At 46.3% G+C, this 15,695-nt stretch overlaps 1 protein-coding gene across 4 annotated transcripts in view; it reads left to right on the top strand.

The window, feature by feature from the left end:
- Positions 1–15,695, top strand: part of RGS20 (regulator of G protein signaling 20) — a 42,382-nt gene that overhangs the window by 12,471 nt on the left and 14,216 nt on the right. The window contains exon 2 of one of the 4 annotated variants that reach the window (XM_061342938.1): positions 7,968–8,315. The exons of 1 other annotated variant lie outside the window; for it this stretch is intronic. In XM_061342938.1, coding sequence (XP_061198922.1) covers positions 7,968–8,315 — 348 coding nt within the window. Of the gene's footprint in view, positions 1–7,967; positions 8,316–8,534; positions 9,620–10,212; positions 10,305–15,695 lie in introns of those variants that run through there. 2 more of the 4 variants (XM_061342940.1, XM_061342941.1) reach the window with 2 other exon arrangements.

Below are 15,695 nucleotides of genomic sequence, written 5' to 3' on the forward strand. Positions count from 1 at the left end.
AATGTCATATCAGTTTTCCTTATTCCCCTTTGCAAGTGCTTAATTACACTCACAAGAAGGATTAAAATTGTTCTCAGGAGTCTAGAGATGTCAGGTGTAGGCTGAGAGATTCATACAGAAAAAGGAGAAGAGTTCAACTTCGTTCCGTTATTCATTCGTTTCTATTTGTGACCATAGCCTAATTTCAGGAAGTAGCTGTGATTTTTGCTGTGACATCTTGTGTGGTTTACTTTAGGGCTCAGTAAAGAAGAAAACAGTTCTTACTGTTCTGTTGACTTCACTGTTTCTTTTGAGGGTAAGCAAGTTAAGAGCAAAAAACAATGGATCAGGATTAGACCAAGATGGGATAAAGTACTTTTTTTCACGAACTGCATAATGATTGGTGTTTATTATGAGAGGTAAGAGGATTATAATATTTTAAAGTATTAACTTATTTGTATTGCAGTGCTTGAATTTGTAAAATCCATGGTCTTTTTATTACCAAACTGATTTGTTTAAACACAAGCATTCTTCTGGGAGAGATGTCTTTCAGGAAGAAAACCTTCCTTTAGGTATTCCTTTACAATCCTGGAGTTTAATATCCAAAATAAGCTTTGGCACTCAGACTCTTTGTGCAGTTTGGTACCTGCAGTTTGTGCTCAGATATGCACAGGTGCTGAGACTGCACTGGAAAAGTGGCCAAGTTGCTCCTGCCCATCCCTTCATCCTGTTTTTTCATTTGGAAATTCTTGCTCCATTGATAAATTACATTACCCAGAATTCTGCATGTCAGTAAATGGGATATCTATAACATCTGTATTTAATGTGGTCTTTAAATAAGTGGGTGAGAGGGTCTATCAGTTTGCAGCCCGATCTTCTGGATGGTTTGGCATGGAATAGTTGGATAATTCTCCAGTCCGAAGACTGACAAAGTGAGTCGCAGCCTGGCACAAATGCCAAGGACATTTCTTCAAACTAGCATTTTTTTATGTTCACTGAAATGTTTGATTCTAAAAGATGGTTGTTATTTTTATGACAGACCAGACTTCCTCACTGCACTGTGTTTATTGTGTTCATACAGACCTCATGCAGATAAATGCATGTGCTTCATTTAAGTACAAAAATAGCATCTGCTTGAATGATTTACCTGACCAACAATGGCATGCTATAAAATTGTTTCAGACTCATAAAAAACTCTGAAGTATCATACTGGCTTCTAAGCAGGCACATTTTAAAGGGAATAAAAAGCCAAACTCTACTGGATTCTTACCAGCCTTTCCAGATCATCAGGAGAAATAAGTTAAAGGTATTACAGATCAGAGAAGAAATTACAGGCTATTGCAGTCAGAACACATTCAGTCCCATTTTGTCTTCTCTGTTTGGTCAGGAGGTAAGTTTAAAATTAACTGTGGAAAGGAGATTGGGAGGGATGTTTCATTTGCCCAGGAGGAGAACATGGTCCTTCAAATCAATAGTGAAATAAAGGGAAACCATCAGAAGTGTGATCTGTTATTGAGTTGTTTTGAACAACAGTGTATAAGGTTGGGATATAAAAATAGGTTTGTCCAAATTTCTGTCCATCTGGACTGCTGTTCTCCCTCTCTCAGGACCCATGTAGAATCCACAGCAAAGTGCAGTGTATTTCCAATTGTAGGGAAACATAACAGACAGCCCCGGTGTGGCCAGAAGAAAAGGTCCAGCCTGCAGAAGCGAGAGTTAGTCCCTCTGAGCATCAGACAGGAGAAACATGGTTTCACAGGAGCATACCAAGTGTCTTCCTGGAAAGCTCTGGGATTCTTCCTTCCTTTTTTTCCTTTTTTTTTCTCTTGAGGTCCTCTCTATCTGTAATCTATAACTTGGTAATCTGTGATGTCAATGAACACCTGGCAACTGATACTATTTGTAAGTCTGCCCCTAAAACTAAAGCAGATATGACATTTAGCCAGTAATATGCGCTGTCTGCAATCACAGTCTCTCTAATCCAGGCATACACTCTTATGTGGGTAAGATCGCATAAGGCATCTCTGAAAGATCAGTTAAGAGATTCTGCAGGTCTTTGCCAAGCCTTTCCCCTCACTTCTGCAGGGGTACAGGAGTATCATGACCTCTCTAAATCAGTACTTGTTCAGAACCATTAATAACATAGTACACTGGGGTGCATATCACCTGAAGTTTTCCCATTACCCAAATACGTTCACACCTTCTCCTCACTGCCATTCTTATCAGATCAGCTCTTCTTCCTCCCATCATGATTCAAAAGTCTTTTCAAGATGATAGAGGAGTACTCCTGGGCACCACCTCAAACTGGTCCTGCAATGAGACAAACACAGAGTTCGCTCTTCATCAGACAAGAACATTCTCATTTCTGATACTATTCTTTTTAACCTCATACTCTGTAGCACTCTGTTATTGCCTGATCTTTATTCTTTTGTTCTTCTTTTTTGAATGAATTATAGTGTAGTTTAGCTCTGATCTCTTTTCACTTTCTCCACCACATCTTTTGAGTGACTTTCTCCCATCAGCCTTTTAACATGGCTGCATAATTCCTCCAATTGCTCCATATTTTATAAGGTCCAAAAACTGATAAAGTCAGTGGCAGAAGTCACAGTGACTTCCTCAGGAATCTTGCCAGGCTGGAATATTAATGTGCAGCCACGTTGTGCAACTGGGCTTTCAGAGTCACTCTGATCTACTTTGAAACCTCAAGCTGTTCAGGAACATTGCTTCCAAATTGCCCCATTAATCTTTGTTTCTGAATCAGCTCTGGAATGTAACTACCAACGACTTTCCAGACCTACAAATTGCAGTCATGTCAGTTTTGGATTCTTCTTTAATTTAACTATATTTATTACTTACCAAGCACCTGTGTGGTATGAAGCCTGTGTAATAATTAGGTTATGCGTGACCCAGAATATCAGGAGTATACATGCAGGTTATGGCTGGATGGGTACCTCTTGAGTGACATTGATCCTATAAAGATATTTTTCATTTGCTAATCATGAAAAGAGGAAAATATTTATGTCTTCGGTTTTAGTTCATTTGATTTCCGTTATTGGCAGGGAAGAGGACCCCGCACAAAGAATAGTGCTTTGGCACTCTTTTTCAGCTGTTGAGGGTCCCCATTCAAACTGTAGGTGCACAGTGACACCTTCTGGAAGCTTGTCACGGGAGCTACTGAACAGCTTCCTGTCATCAGCTGGAAATTCACAATTTTTATATGTAGAAGATAATTTCTTCTGGTCAGTGTCAGTCTGGTCAGCCCAGACCTTTGTTACAGGTTCTATGACGTCGCTGGGACATAAACTAACAGAGCGTTGTTGCGATGGGTGAATTTTTCTTTTAAAATCAACCCAAATCTGTAGGGTTTCTTAATGATTCCAAATGATTCAAAGGTTTATTGAAAAAAAAAGAAAAAGGAGGATAGAATTATAGATGTATGCTAACCTCATGATTTAAAAACAGAAGTGTAGTTAGCATTACATTTTTAACTAGTTATCAACATACAGAATACAGCGAGGCTTCAATTTGCCACACATGACAAATGAAATGAAGGGCGGGTTTTCTTAATGCAGCTGTAATTCAGCAAAGATTTCATTTTTCTGTGTGTCATATTGCAATTCCTAATCAGACCTCCTTTGCCCAAGCCACCAAGTCTATCAATCTGCCAGAAACTCTGAGTCACCCAGGATTTTAAGCACATAAGTTGTGCCACAGAACTCCATCCGAGGGCTCACAATCCCTACAGTGTCTGCATGCATCAGCTGGATTGAGGCCAGAATGGGGAGCAGAGTCGCCTCTGAGCTGCTATAAAGCCCAGCGTTGAGTCCTACTACAGGAAAACATCTTCTATTTCTAACATTTGATACCATCTCAAAGATTATTTCTCTTTACGCTCCCTCTTCCTTAGAAGTAAGAAGGATGTGATATGTAGGAGTGGAAAAGAAACAGGGTTGTGAGTGGAGACAGCGGAGGCTAATTTCCAGACTTCCCAAGACTTCAGAGTAGAGGCTGACTAACACAAATGCTGAAGCAGAGTTTTGGCAGAACATACATCTGGGATGGGCCAACCCTGATAAAGTACACCACCCCAGAAAATAACCTTACAGTGCTGAAGTAATTAGAAAAGCACTAAGCAGAGCCATCAATAGCAAACAATTCCGGCTGCACTGAGATCAAAGCCAAGTCTAGCCATGATGATAACTTCTCAAGCATTAGTCCTAACATAATGCAATTACAGGTTTTAGAATAAGACCTTAGTCCTCCAGCAAAAAGCTGAGAAACCCTGTGCTGTATATATATGCAGCCCAACAGATACATTTTGACAGTATGAACGGCATGGCATTGAGAGGAACTTCCCAGTGGGATTTTCACATTTGGGCTGTAAATTCTACTGGTGAATTAACACATTGCTATTAACATTGATGAAAAATCAAGTGCTAACAGGGATCTCTGTGTGGGGGACAAGTCAGTTAATTCTCTGTGGAACCATGCAGGTCTGTGGTTGGTTTTGCATGTTAGAAGACTGGTTTATTTTGCCTCTCATCATCATTGAACCTACATCTTCTATTTGAAGTCAATTGCCAATAGATTCATTAAGAGAAGTTATTTGCACCTGTAAGGAACTGATTTTCAAAGAATGCAAACATTTAAAAGTTCAACAAAGCTGTTTCCTGTAATATGACTGATGTTATGTTCACTTTAATATATAGGTATTTAAAATGCATCTTTTAAAAATTTATTTCCTTTTTACATTTTAAGTTTTTATTAAAAAATAAGATGAAGCAAACACTAGAATACTGCTGATATATCAAAGAAAATTGAAGTACAACTAAAGTCCCTGGAAACTCATTTTACACCAGAAAATATCTCCACTCCCAGAAAAGCCTATCAGTCTTCAAAGTGATTTGTAACAAGTGCACTTTCATGTCAATAAAAATAGTAAAAAATGGCTTCTCCTGTTTGAATTGCTCCCTAATTCACTATGAATCAGCTCCATTCAACAGTTTAGAAACTCTCAATTTAACAATTGAAGTGAGCAGGAAACACTAAAATAGACTGGTACCTGTAATTTGCCACACAAATGTGTGTGACCGCTCCTTGGGCAAGGAGCAGAAGTTCAGGTATGAGGCCCAGCAATCTGTTTTAACACCTAAAAGCAAAACAGGCCCCCGAAAGAGGTGGTGTGTGCATTAGGTCACCCACTGAAATCTGACTGTTGAAGAATGTGAAATACAAAGTTATTAAAATATAGATACATGTTCTATATTACCTTTCTTATAAGCTGTTCTTAACATTTTCAATGAGAACAAAAGAAAAGGTGTCATACAAGTTTGCAGTAATAATAAAATATTATTGTAGTCATAATAATAGCAATGATAACAGCACCTTTCTTCATTTCCACAAAGACAAAATTAGGAAAATATATTAACTGGACAAGTCTGCAGAAAGAGAGAGAATGGAGTCTAAGAAACATACAAAGGGACAATATTAAATAGCAAGGGCACCCTCAGATGAAGCCATTCATTTCTGATGTGGAATAAAACAAAACTACTGCATGCTAGATAGACTTCCCTCCTAAAAGTTTGTCAATAACTTACGTAGACTTAATGTGAAATGTTCAGGGGAGTCTATGTTGTGGTTTAAGCTAAAGAGATTTTCTTTTCCTAATGCCTTACATACTAGTAGCTAATATCAATATTGAAATTTAGTCCTGATTTAATATTTACCTTATATGTTACAAATGAAGGTGCTATTATATGGGATAATTTTATTAAACACACACTTTGATGTAAACTCTCCATTTTCCATAACATATTTTTTGAAATAAAAACAAGACCCAGGCCAAATACTCCCATGCCTAATTAGATTGTCAGGATGTTTACATTTTGCTTTCTCTCTGTCCTAGTGAAGTTAACCTGTACAAAGCAGGGCAGCAATAGGAATTAAGAGTAAGGTCACAGACATGCATGAGCATAGCATGCTACTCTGATGAATAAGGGAATTTTCTTTCACACATGAGAAATGCATGTTCAGATTCCTTCTGGGCATTTGAAGGGATTCAGTCTGTGTCTTTCAGCTCTTAAGGTCGCTCCATGTTAAAACCCATCTCAACAAAGTCCAAGGACTTGTTTATCCAGTTCTGTCTTATGTCTCAACATCAGCCTGCATCCGTTATTCAGGGAGAAAAGAGAAGATGCCTATTTTTGAGAGCACTTTAAGCCTCTAAACTGCTCAACTGTTTCAAGGATTTAGGTGGTTGCATACATATGCAATGATTCAGATGAACCTGCCTACAGAGCTAGGTAGAGTTGGCTACAAACACCAGGCACTGGAAGATGCTTGGCTTAGGAGAGCATGAGTACCATCTCTTTATACAATGCTATACGCTATCACTGTGCATCACCAATACTGAAAAAAAAGTAGCCATCTTTGATAAGGTGTTCGTTGATCGTGCCTTTCCTGATAGGAATGCAAAGGATGGAGCAAGACCATCCCTTCCAAAGGGGTTACACTATGCCAGTTTTTTAAACCTGAATTTGTTCAAGCATTCCTGCTAAGATTTAGAAAGCTACCTGGGACTGTAGTCTAGAGAGGGTTTAGGGGAGTCACATCCCCTCACTGGTCTGGGAAATGACTGCCCTTCCTAGCAGAGTGACTCAAGCTGGATTCAAAGGCCAGTGGTAACAGGTGTTTAGTCTCAGGGCACATGAAGAGCTACCATGGTACATTTACTGAGATGTTCTTCCCTTTTCTGTGCCAAGGAGTGAGCCAGTATCATTTAAGCTTAATTGGCAAACCTACAACACCTCCATGGGTCCTGTCCAGGCCTTGACAACTGCAATTCAGCACAGTAATGCATTTAGCATCCCAGCTGTGTGCTTTGTGCCACGACCAAAAGGGCAGAGATTTGCAGAAGGGAACCTTGCCACCCTGACGGACAAATACTGAGTGGGGTTTTGGGGTGGGGCGTTCTATTTTTACAGCTCTCCTGGGAAAATTGTCCAGCTTCCACCCTAGTTCACCTCTCTGAATAGACCTCGGGGAACTCTCTGCTGCTAAGCAACAGCAAGCTCTCCATATGTGCAGGAATGGCATCTTTCCCTGCTGGTCTCAGCTCTAACAAATACCTTCCCCAGGCACAAACAGCACCACAGCCATGTTCTCTCATTGCAGCAGCCAGTGGCTTTAGCCTTCAAGGGCAGTGCGATCATTGTACGAAGGGCACTATTCATGCTGTGCATACTTCAGTTCCTCACTGTCTCTTTGATGTCTAGAGAATGGTTGTAGGCCAGAAATGGGGAATGTTTTGAGAAGGGCTGGGCTTGATGCAAAAATGGAGTCCTGAGTAGAAATAGGCAGAAATGATTGCTAGAGAAAAGGGAGACAGAGGCCGAACGGAAGCGATTTCTGTTCCTGTTCTGAGCTCATGCTCTAGTAAGGTGGCTTTCTCTCTCCAGGGCACTGATACTCGGCAGGACGGAGCAGATCATGCTGCCCTGTCACTGGCACAGCAGAGCGTGGCCGCTGAGCAGCTGGGCGGGTTCAGGACCCTGGACAGAGGCAGGCGGCGGCGGCCCTGCCCGGTGAGGGGTTGGGGGCTGCTGTTTGGGGCCGTTTTAACTTGAGGGGTGCAGGTTGTAAGTAACCAACCTCTTCCCCGGGATACTCCGGCACTATGGCCAGCCCTGAGCACCACGGGGAACCGTGTCGGTACGAGAAGTCTCCTCCAGTCCTCTCCTGAGGGGCCGGTTTAGGAAAGTTAAGATCGGAGAGCGTGACTGCGGCGGAGCGAGGAGCAGCCCCGAGCACAGAGGCGCCGATCGGCCGGGGGGGGGGGGGGGGGTCGGAATAGCACCGCTGCGGAGGGGCTCCGCTCGGGGCTGGGCTGTGCAGGGCTCCCGCCTCCCCCGGTAACGCTTATTTTGTGTTTCTCTCTCTCTTCCCCCCCGCCCCGTCACCCCGCTTCCACACCTCCCCGCACGCCGCAGACTCCGAGGCCTGCCGGGCCCCTCGCCCCGCTGTCAGCTCTGCTCTCCAGCCCCTTTCTGCGGCCGCAGCTCGCCTCCCGCCGGCCCTGCACGCGCTTCATCTCGGCGCCCCGTCGAGACGCCACGGGGCCCAGCTTCGGCCCCACGGGCTTGGCGGCTCTGCTGGCCGGCACCGAGGCTGCCGCCCGCTGCCCGCTCGCCGCCCTGCTGCGGGGCCGCTGGGCTGAGCAGCCGCCGGCCCCGGCGCCGCCGCCGCCCAGGCGCCTCTCCCCGGAGCGCCGGAGATGCCCAGCGTGCCACGGAGCCGAGCCGCCGCAGCCCCGCGCTGCCCCCGAGCCCCCCGGCGCCGTGAGTACCGCTCGTGGGGCCGCGTCCGCCCCTTCCTCCTCCTCCTCTTCCTATTCCCCACACCGGGAAAGCCGCTCCCGCCCACGTGCCCCCAGCCGACACCGGCGTGGGAGCCTCCAACGCTCCACGGGCAAAGCCCGCTGCTTCCCATTTCTACATCCTCCCCAAAACGCTCCCCGAAGCCAGCTGCTCCAGCAAGGCATCTCCTGAGGCCGCGCTGCTCCACAGCCGGTGCACAGGCGGGAAGGGAGCAACCCCGAAGGCAGGGCTACCCGACAGTCATCCCGAGAAGGCGCAAAGCGTTCGTGCAGCCGGACGGTCTCGGTTTCACGGGAAGACCGTGTCGCTCTGCCTGAGGACGGCGGTGACCCAAGCCAGCAGCGGCCGTCCCGTAACACTTATCCCGCCGAAGGGCGCGCTGCGCCCTCCCAGTAGACCGGGTTTGGGTCTGCCCGAGGGGCCGCGGTGGCGGGGCGTTATAGGTGAATAGTCCCCAAAATGTGGCGGTGTCGGTAAGGGCGCTGCAGAGACGACCACCCGGAGAAGCAGGGCTAGAGCCGGCCCCGACAGCCCCTGCCCGGGGCACACTTCTTCCAGGGGCTACCGTGGCCGGGGTGCATCTGCTCCGCTAAACCGGGAGAGCTAGACCGAGAGAGCCCTTCGGCGACGAGCTGTGCGCCCAAGGAAGTCAAGAGACGGCTGGGGGAGAGGGAGGATGCGTCCTGCAGTTACTTAAAATGCAAGCGTGCTCCAATCCCGGGTTTATAAGCACGACTCCTATTCTTTAAGGCATCTATGTACATTAAAACACGAGCACCGAGCCCCGCGGCGGCATCGCCGCCTCTGCAAGCCCTTCCCACCACCTCCCCTGCGCGCACACACACTCACACGCTCTCACGCTGGTTTCTCCGGCATTCCCCCCCGCCGGCGCCGGCCCCATGGCTCCCCCCGCGCCCTCCCCACGCCGCCGGCGCCGTGCCGCCGCTGCGGCCGCTACTCCCGTTGCAAACGGCCCCTGAAAAGCAGCACTGCCCTGTGCTCGCCTCCCCGGGGACGGCCCGGCCGCAGCTCGCCCCGTCGTGCCTGGCCCGGAGGGGAGGGAGCGCGGGCTGCCGCCCTCGCTGTCCCCGGCTCCGGCCACGGCCAGCGAAGCCCATCCGCATCCTCGGCCAGCGTCGTGAGACGAACCCGCGAGGGCCGGGCGCATGCGCGGGGCTGGCGAGCAGCCGTCCCCGGGCGACCAGCCCGCTGCTACCGGAGGGGAAGCGGGCGAGGAATCCCGGGGGGGCCCCGCCGCCGACACCGTAAGTACCGCTCGGTCTCGCCCGGCGGCCGCCGGGCACCTCGGCACCGCGCCCCGGGCAACTGCGGGCTCTTTGCCGGCAGCCGCGACCCCCGTGCTGCAGCTGGTGCCGCCCCGGGTGTAGCGGGACGGGACGGGAGGCGCTGCCGACGGCGCCCTACCCGGCAGCAAGCGGAGGGACCGGGCGCCAAAGGCGCTTCCTCTGGTCTCCCGGAGCGTCGGCAGCGCTGGGGCTCGCACCGCCCCGTCCTTCCCCACCGGCTCCCGGCGCCGCTCTCCCCGGGTTCCCAGCGTGTGACACCCCGCCACCTCGGCCCCGGGAGGGAGAGCAAGACGCTCCCCCCGGGCTTGGCCCTGCCGCCTCTCCCCGGGGCGGGATCGTGCCCCGCTCCGCGCCGCCTCCGTCGACCCAGCGCTCGGGTCGATCGCTCTCTCCCGCCGTGCACCCAGGGGCCCTTCTTCCTCTTCTCACGAGTGCGGATGAAAGCAAGGCAGCATCCATCACCCCTCACCCACTTCCGTGAGGGGAGTCCCGCGGTGCGGCCGTTGTTGGAGCCTTCCCCCACCAAGTTAGGGAGATGAGCAGCAATAAGGAGAGTTCCCATATAGACTCTCCAGTATAAGCCTGCCACATCATGTGTCCTCGGGTGAGAAAAAGAGCTCTTTCCGAGATTCGTCATCGGCAGGTAATGAGAATTGGACACAACTGCAGAAAGTGAAATAAGATTATCCTTGTACATGCCAGTACGAGTTACAGTAGTTTAATACTGATGTAATTTACTTGATGTGCCCGTTCCATTATTTCATGTTTGCTGCTGAAAAATATAAGACCAAACTTTCCATTAAGTGCTGCCAGTACGACATGAGGGTGAGGAGTCTCCTCGTACCTTTGTGCCCATTGCACAAATGAACATCAGCATCAGGCCCAACGCTCTGCGGAGGTGCATACTGTGGTGCCAGTGGCACCGTTGCTGGACTACGGGACCAAAACCAGTAACCATGAGTTCAGCTACACAGAGCACCAAAATTACTATCAGCTAGGAGTCGTACTTGTGCTCAGGTTAAAATTAGGAGCGTCCTTCTAAACTAAGGGCATGTTCAACTCAACTGACTATAAAACTAGCACTGTGATTTGTAAAATGCTTTAAGATGTGAGAACAGCTACTTTATTTCCCGTTTAATTTATTATTTACTTCCCTCCCCATCATTACTTCTTCTAGTAGCATTGCTCTGGATCACAAATAGTTAATCATGGAAGCATCCCCTCGGCTGTTACACACCTCTTGAAAGGAACAGTTTGAATTTCACAGAGTAGTAGGGTTCAGCTTAAAGTACCACAAAGGAGTTGTCAGAGTACAAGGTTTCTGTGCTTCTTGGAGCCCAGGTCTCAAGGTGATGAAACTGAAGTGCAGACAACTACAAAGGCTCAGCCAGTTACCAAAATTCATCCCATCTTTTTTTCATCACTAGGAGAAGTTATCCCAAGGAGGAAGCAGGTCTTGGAAACACCGCAGAGATCTCCTGGTGTTCAGAAACAAGAGCATTCTTGGCTAGAGGTTCATGGCTTTGAACTTTGTAGGCATCTTTTAAGATCTGTCATAGCCAGGTGAAGCAAAGCAGCCCAGGAAGTGTCATGACCCAAACAACAGCGTGCTAAGTCAAATCCAGCTTTCAGTTGGGTCTGGTAATACTCCTCCTGGCTGACGTTGTACCATTTGGCACTACAGCTGAGCTTGCAAGGCAGAGGGTTGCTACCGCAGAGCATCCCCTGCCCAAGCAGCCAGATGCTAGTGTAGTACAATCCGAAGTGAATCGCAACAATAAGAATCAATAGGAAAGGGTACATGAATCACTACTTAATGCACCCCAGGGTGAGTCATCCCGATTCTAACCATCTTTCAGCCCAGTACAGTGTCAGTCAGCTCCTCACACAGTTCGATGTGAGTCAGATCTCGGCACCGAGTACAACATGAAATGAGTCACCAGCTAATACGGCACCATGTGACTCCCATACCCAGTGCGAGCTGTCAGAGCTTCTGTGTGATATGAGTCACTTCATAGTACAGTAAAATGGGCTTTTTGGAGACCATTCATAATTGAGCACAATGCAACCAAGCGCTCAGGAGGAGATGATGGGAGTGAGCAGAGCAATCTGCTCTGTGCACCGGTTTCACTGTTTGCATAGTGAAGAGGTTTGTAAAATATTAGGATGAATGAATGAATGATTTTTTTTTAAAGCAAGCTGCATAAAAATAACTGGAAGCAGATACTTCCTCTGACATTAAAGGCAGCCAGAGCAGGGCTGAAGCAGCAGTAAAACTCCCAACACTGGAGAAGGGCAGGGTTTTTTTGCTTGTTTTTGCTTCCAAGAGAGCTGATTAGCCAGTGTGAACTGACATACATCCACTGAGGCTGACTCCAGCTGCCACGGAAGACAAGGGCTGCCAACAGCCTGGGCTATGCAGAGCAGGACCTGACACTGGTGTAACTTAACTGCAGTTCACAACCTGGTTTATGAAGGGACTCAGCACGCAGCAAAGTTACACCCATGTTTGTGTTCGTTCTGCTCCACTATTGCAGTACCCACAGATGGCTGGACCAGGTTACTTTCTATCCAACTGGTGGAAAGCTTCCCATGTCTTTCCCATGAAAGAAACAATGACAGAGAGTGACCCTCCTGATTGCATGTTAGAGTAATATCTTCAGTGAAGTGTCATGTGATAAAATCCAAAGCAATACTTTGCAATACTACCAGAGCAGATACAGTGCATCCCTCTAAAAAAATAGGCAAAAATACTGAAACTCTGAGTAACCACATTTCTTGACATGAAAGCAGATTTTACTCAGAAAAATACTTCAGTGTAGGAAGTTTTCTGCAGACAGTGGGCTGATCTGGTGGCCAAATGTGCAGCACTGAATACCAGAGAAAAAGGAGTAGAAAATGCCTAAGTTCTTGGTAAGAAGAAGACCTCAGTTACAGGTGACATGATCAAGGTACCATTACCGGTTACTATGTGGGTGTGAGAAGCTTTCAGCCATTCCTTTTGAAATGTAAAGCAATGCTTTAATATGGATAAATGAACACAGCTCTTTCCAGCTACTGCTCCTCTGGAAAAATAAATTAAGTAACCAGGTAAAGGCACTCAGTTTCTGGACATTTTACATAAAAGCATCCCAGAATTGTTATTTAAGCTCATAGAATTTATCTATGCCATTTTATCCACTTAAGCCTTTGACAGACTTGGGTGCAACAAGGATATGAGAAGCTGTTTAATTTTGTGTGGCTGGCAGTCTCCTCTCTGGTAACCTCTGTCATGCATTCACAAAGCCTCAACCATTTCAGTCACCCCACTATGATATGCCAAAAAAAATCACTTTCAAAGAGCTCTTGCTCTTAACTCCCTAAGTGGGCAATCCGATAACTATGCCTAAAGCCTGTGCATATGTGTGGGTGAGATCATTAACATCTATTATAATTCTTCTCTATCTAAAATAGTGCACTGCTTGATGCAGAAAGCCTGTGTGTCAGATTTGTCAATGAAGAGGAAGAAGCATGAACATGGAGCTTCCTGTTCATATTTCAGTTGACAGTAAACTACCACAGGCTTCAGTGAGAGTATGCTGAGCAGCCCCCAATATTTCTAAATTAACAGAATACAGATTCAGAGACTTACTTAGGGCTTGCCCCCAGTTTCAAGCCTCTTATGACATTAGCAGATATGGACAGAATCTCTTTTTTCCAGCTCACTGGTTATCATTATTGGGGGGATCTGAAGAGAGAGCAGCAATGGCCAGAGTTCCGTACCCTCACCTAATGCTTGCTAAAGCCAACAGGTGGTTTTTCTTCTTTCATGCAGTTTGGATCAGGCCTCAGTTATTGACTGAAAAGTAGCCCGGCTGTGATGACCCCCATCTGGGCACTCACTACCACAGGGCTTCACAAGCTGTGTAGTTCCTGTGAAAGCCCCATGCTGGGGCTGACAAGTTAAGGCTTGTCCACCTGCCCGAGTGTAATGCGTGCAAGGAGGAAACATTATGCCTAAGGAATTATATTTAATAGAATCTCTGCACTTTAAGCTGAGAAAATGTCATTGTGCTTTAGCATAAAAAGAGGATAAAAGTACAAAATCCATTGTCTACAATCTTCTGTGTATCTTTTGTTTGGGGTTTATTTGGTTGGGGTTTTGTTTTGGTTTTAAATTTGACATTTGCGGCTTAGATTTTAAACATTCCTCCTTTGAAGACTATTTGCTTGGTAGCCCACCTTTTCTACCGAGACATTAGCAAATACTACAAGTGTTACAACTAAGTTAAATATAATTTGAAGTGCTTTTAGCCAGGGAAACAGTTTCTGTTCCTGACCTTCACACTCCTTTGCATTTATCAGGTTACATACAGAACTGCCTCATGATCTGAATGTCAGACAGGCATGCCTTGGAGTGGAAAAGGCACAACAGACATATGTATTCCAGTACATCAACATTACTCTTAAGGCATACCATAGTTTTTCCACTGTTATCAAAAGTAGCTTTTCCGGATGCTTGCTTAAACCCCTGGGTTTCTGGGTTTTTTTTAACTACCCATCAGCATTCAGTACTAAGAGCTTGTACTTTATATCTGAATCATAGATGCTAATAGCTGGATAAGAAGCAAGAACATGTGTCATTATTTTTCCTCTATTTTTGGTTTATTGCTTTTTAGGGACATATTTATAATGGACTAAATTTGTTATCATTATATAGAGAAGGACCTCGCTCTCCCTGAGACACGCAGAAACTGCACCAGGCATTTGCATAGATGCTACATTAGATTGACTTGAAACAGTGAACTAACCAGAGATGAGCTGATCAACTCAACTCTTACTTCCCTTTCTCAGTTAAGTATTTGACTAATTTCGACAGTTCTGTGGATTCCTCCAGGCAGGACCCACTGTGCCTAGACAAGTTTAAGTTTCAATATGCTGATTAAGATCCAGAGTGGAGAATATGGCCCTTCCAGAGATGATTAACATCCAGAGTGGAGAATATGGCCCTTCCAGAGACTCCAAGGCTGCAAAATTGATCCAACTCTACATAGATTGCATAGAGGAGACTTGTAAGTAGCCAGTGACTCAGAAATTGTCATAAGAAGATGCAGGAATGATCACTTAGGACAGTCTCTTGTACACAGTTTAATGTAGTTAGAGATTTGTGTGTAGCTCAAGATAATCACGAGGGATGGATCATGCATGTGCTGGAGTGGTCTCAAGGAGCATGGGCCAGCTGGATCTAAGAACTGTGCACAATTCAGGGAGTCTCATCTCACCCAGACAACACCACCACTACAAGGAACTCTGCAACAGAAGCTCCTGTTGCCTTCTGGACACTGACTGTCCTGTTCGGGTACTTGATGATGCACAGTGACTTGCTATTACCGAAATCAGATCCCATTGACTACCCAGGAACCATCAGAATAGAACCTTTTAGTCTTTCTCTATACATATGAACCAGAAAGTCATATATTTTCTATTAAATCATGGCTACCAATCCCTCACCAAGCAGACACAGGTGTCTTTGATACTGCTGATATTACTTTGTACAGTCAAATTGATGTAATTGGACTCAAATACATTTCATGTTATATCCAGCAATTGGTTAAAACTGTACCCAGGATGAGGTGAAATAATGCTGGAGGTGGTAGAGGTTGAAGTCCTTTGGTTAAATCTATCTCACCTCATTCCATCAGTAGTCTAAAAGTGATTCACAGAATTACAGAATGGTTGAGGCTGGAAGGGACCTCTGAAGATCATCTAGCCCAACCCCATTAATCAAGCAAGCTCAAGTGCAGCAGGTCGCTCAGGGCCATGTTTAGTCAGGTTTTGAGTATTTCCAAGGTTGGAGACTCTACAGCCTCTCTGGACAACCTGTGCTAGTGTTTGATCATCCTCACAGTGATCCATATTTTTTACTGTTTAAATGGAATTTCCTGTATTTCAATTCGTGCTCATTGTCACTTACCCTTTCGTTGGGCACCAGTGAGAAGAGCCTGGCTCCTTCTTCACTGCTTCCCACAAGATATTTATACACACCGTTAAGAAA

This window comes from Neopsephotus bourkii, unplaced genomic scaffold (assembly GCF_033783945.1).
Source record: "Neopsephotus bourkii isolate Nb327-2 ecotype Australia unplaced genomic scaffold, CSIRO-AGI_Nbou_v1 NB_1820, whole genome shotgun sequence".
NCBI lineage: Eukaryota > Metazoa > Chordata > Aves > Psittaciformes > Psittacidae > Neopsephotus > Neopsephotus bourkii.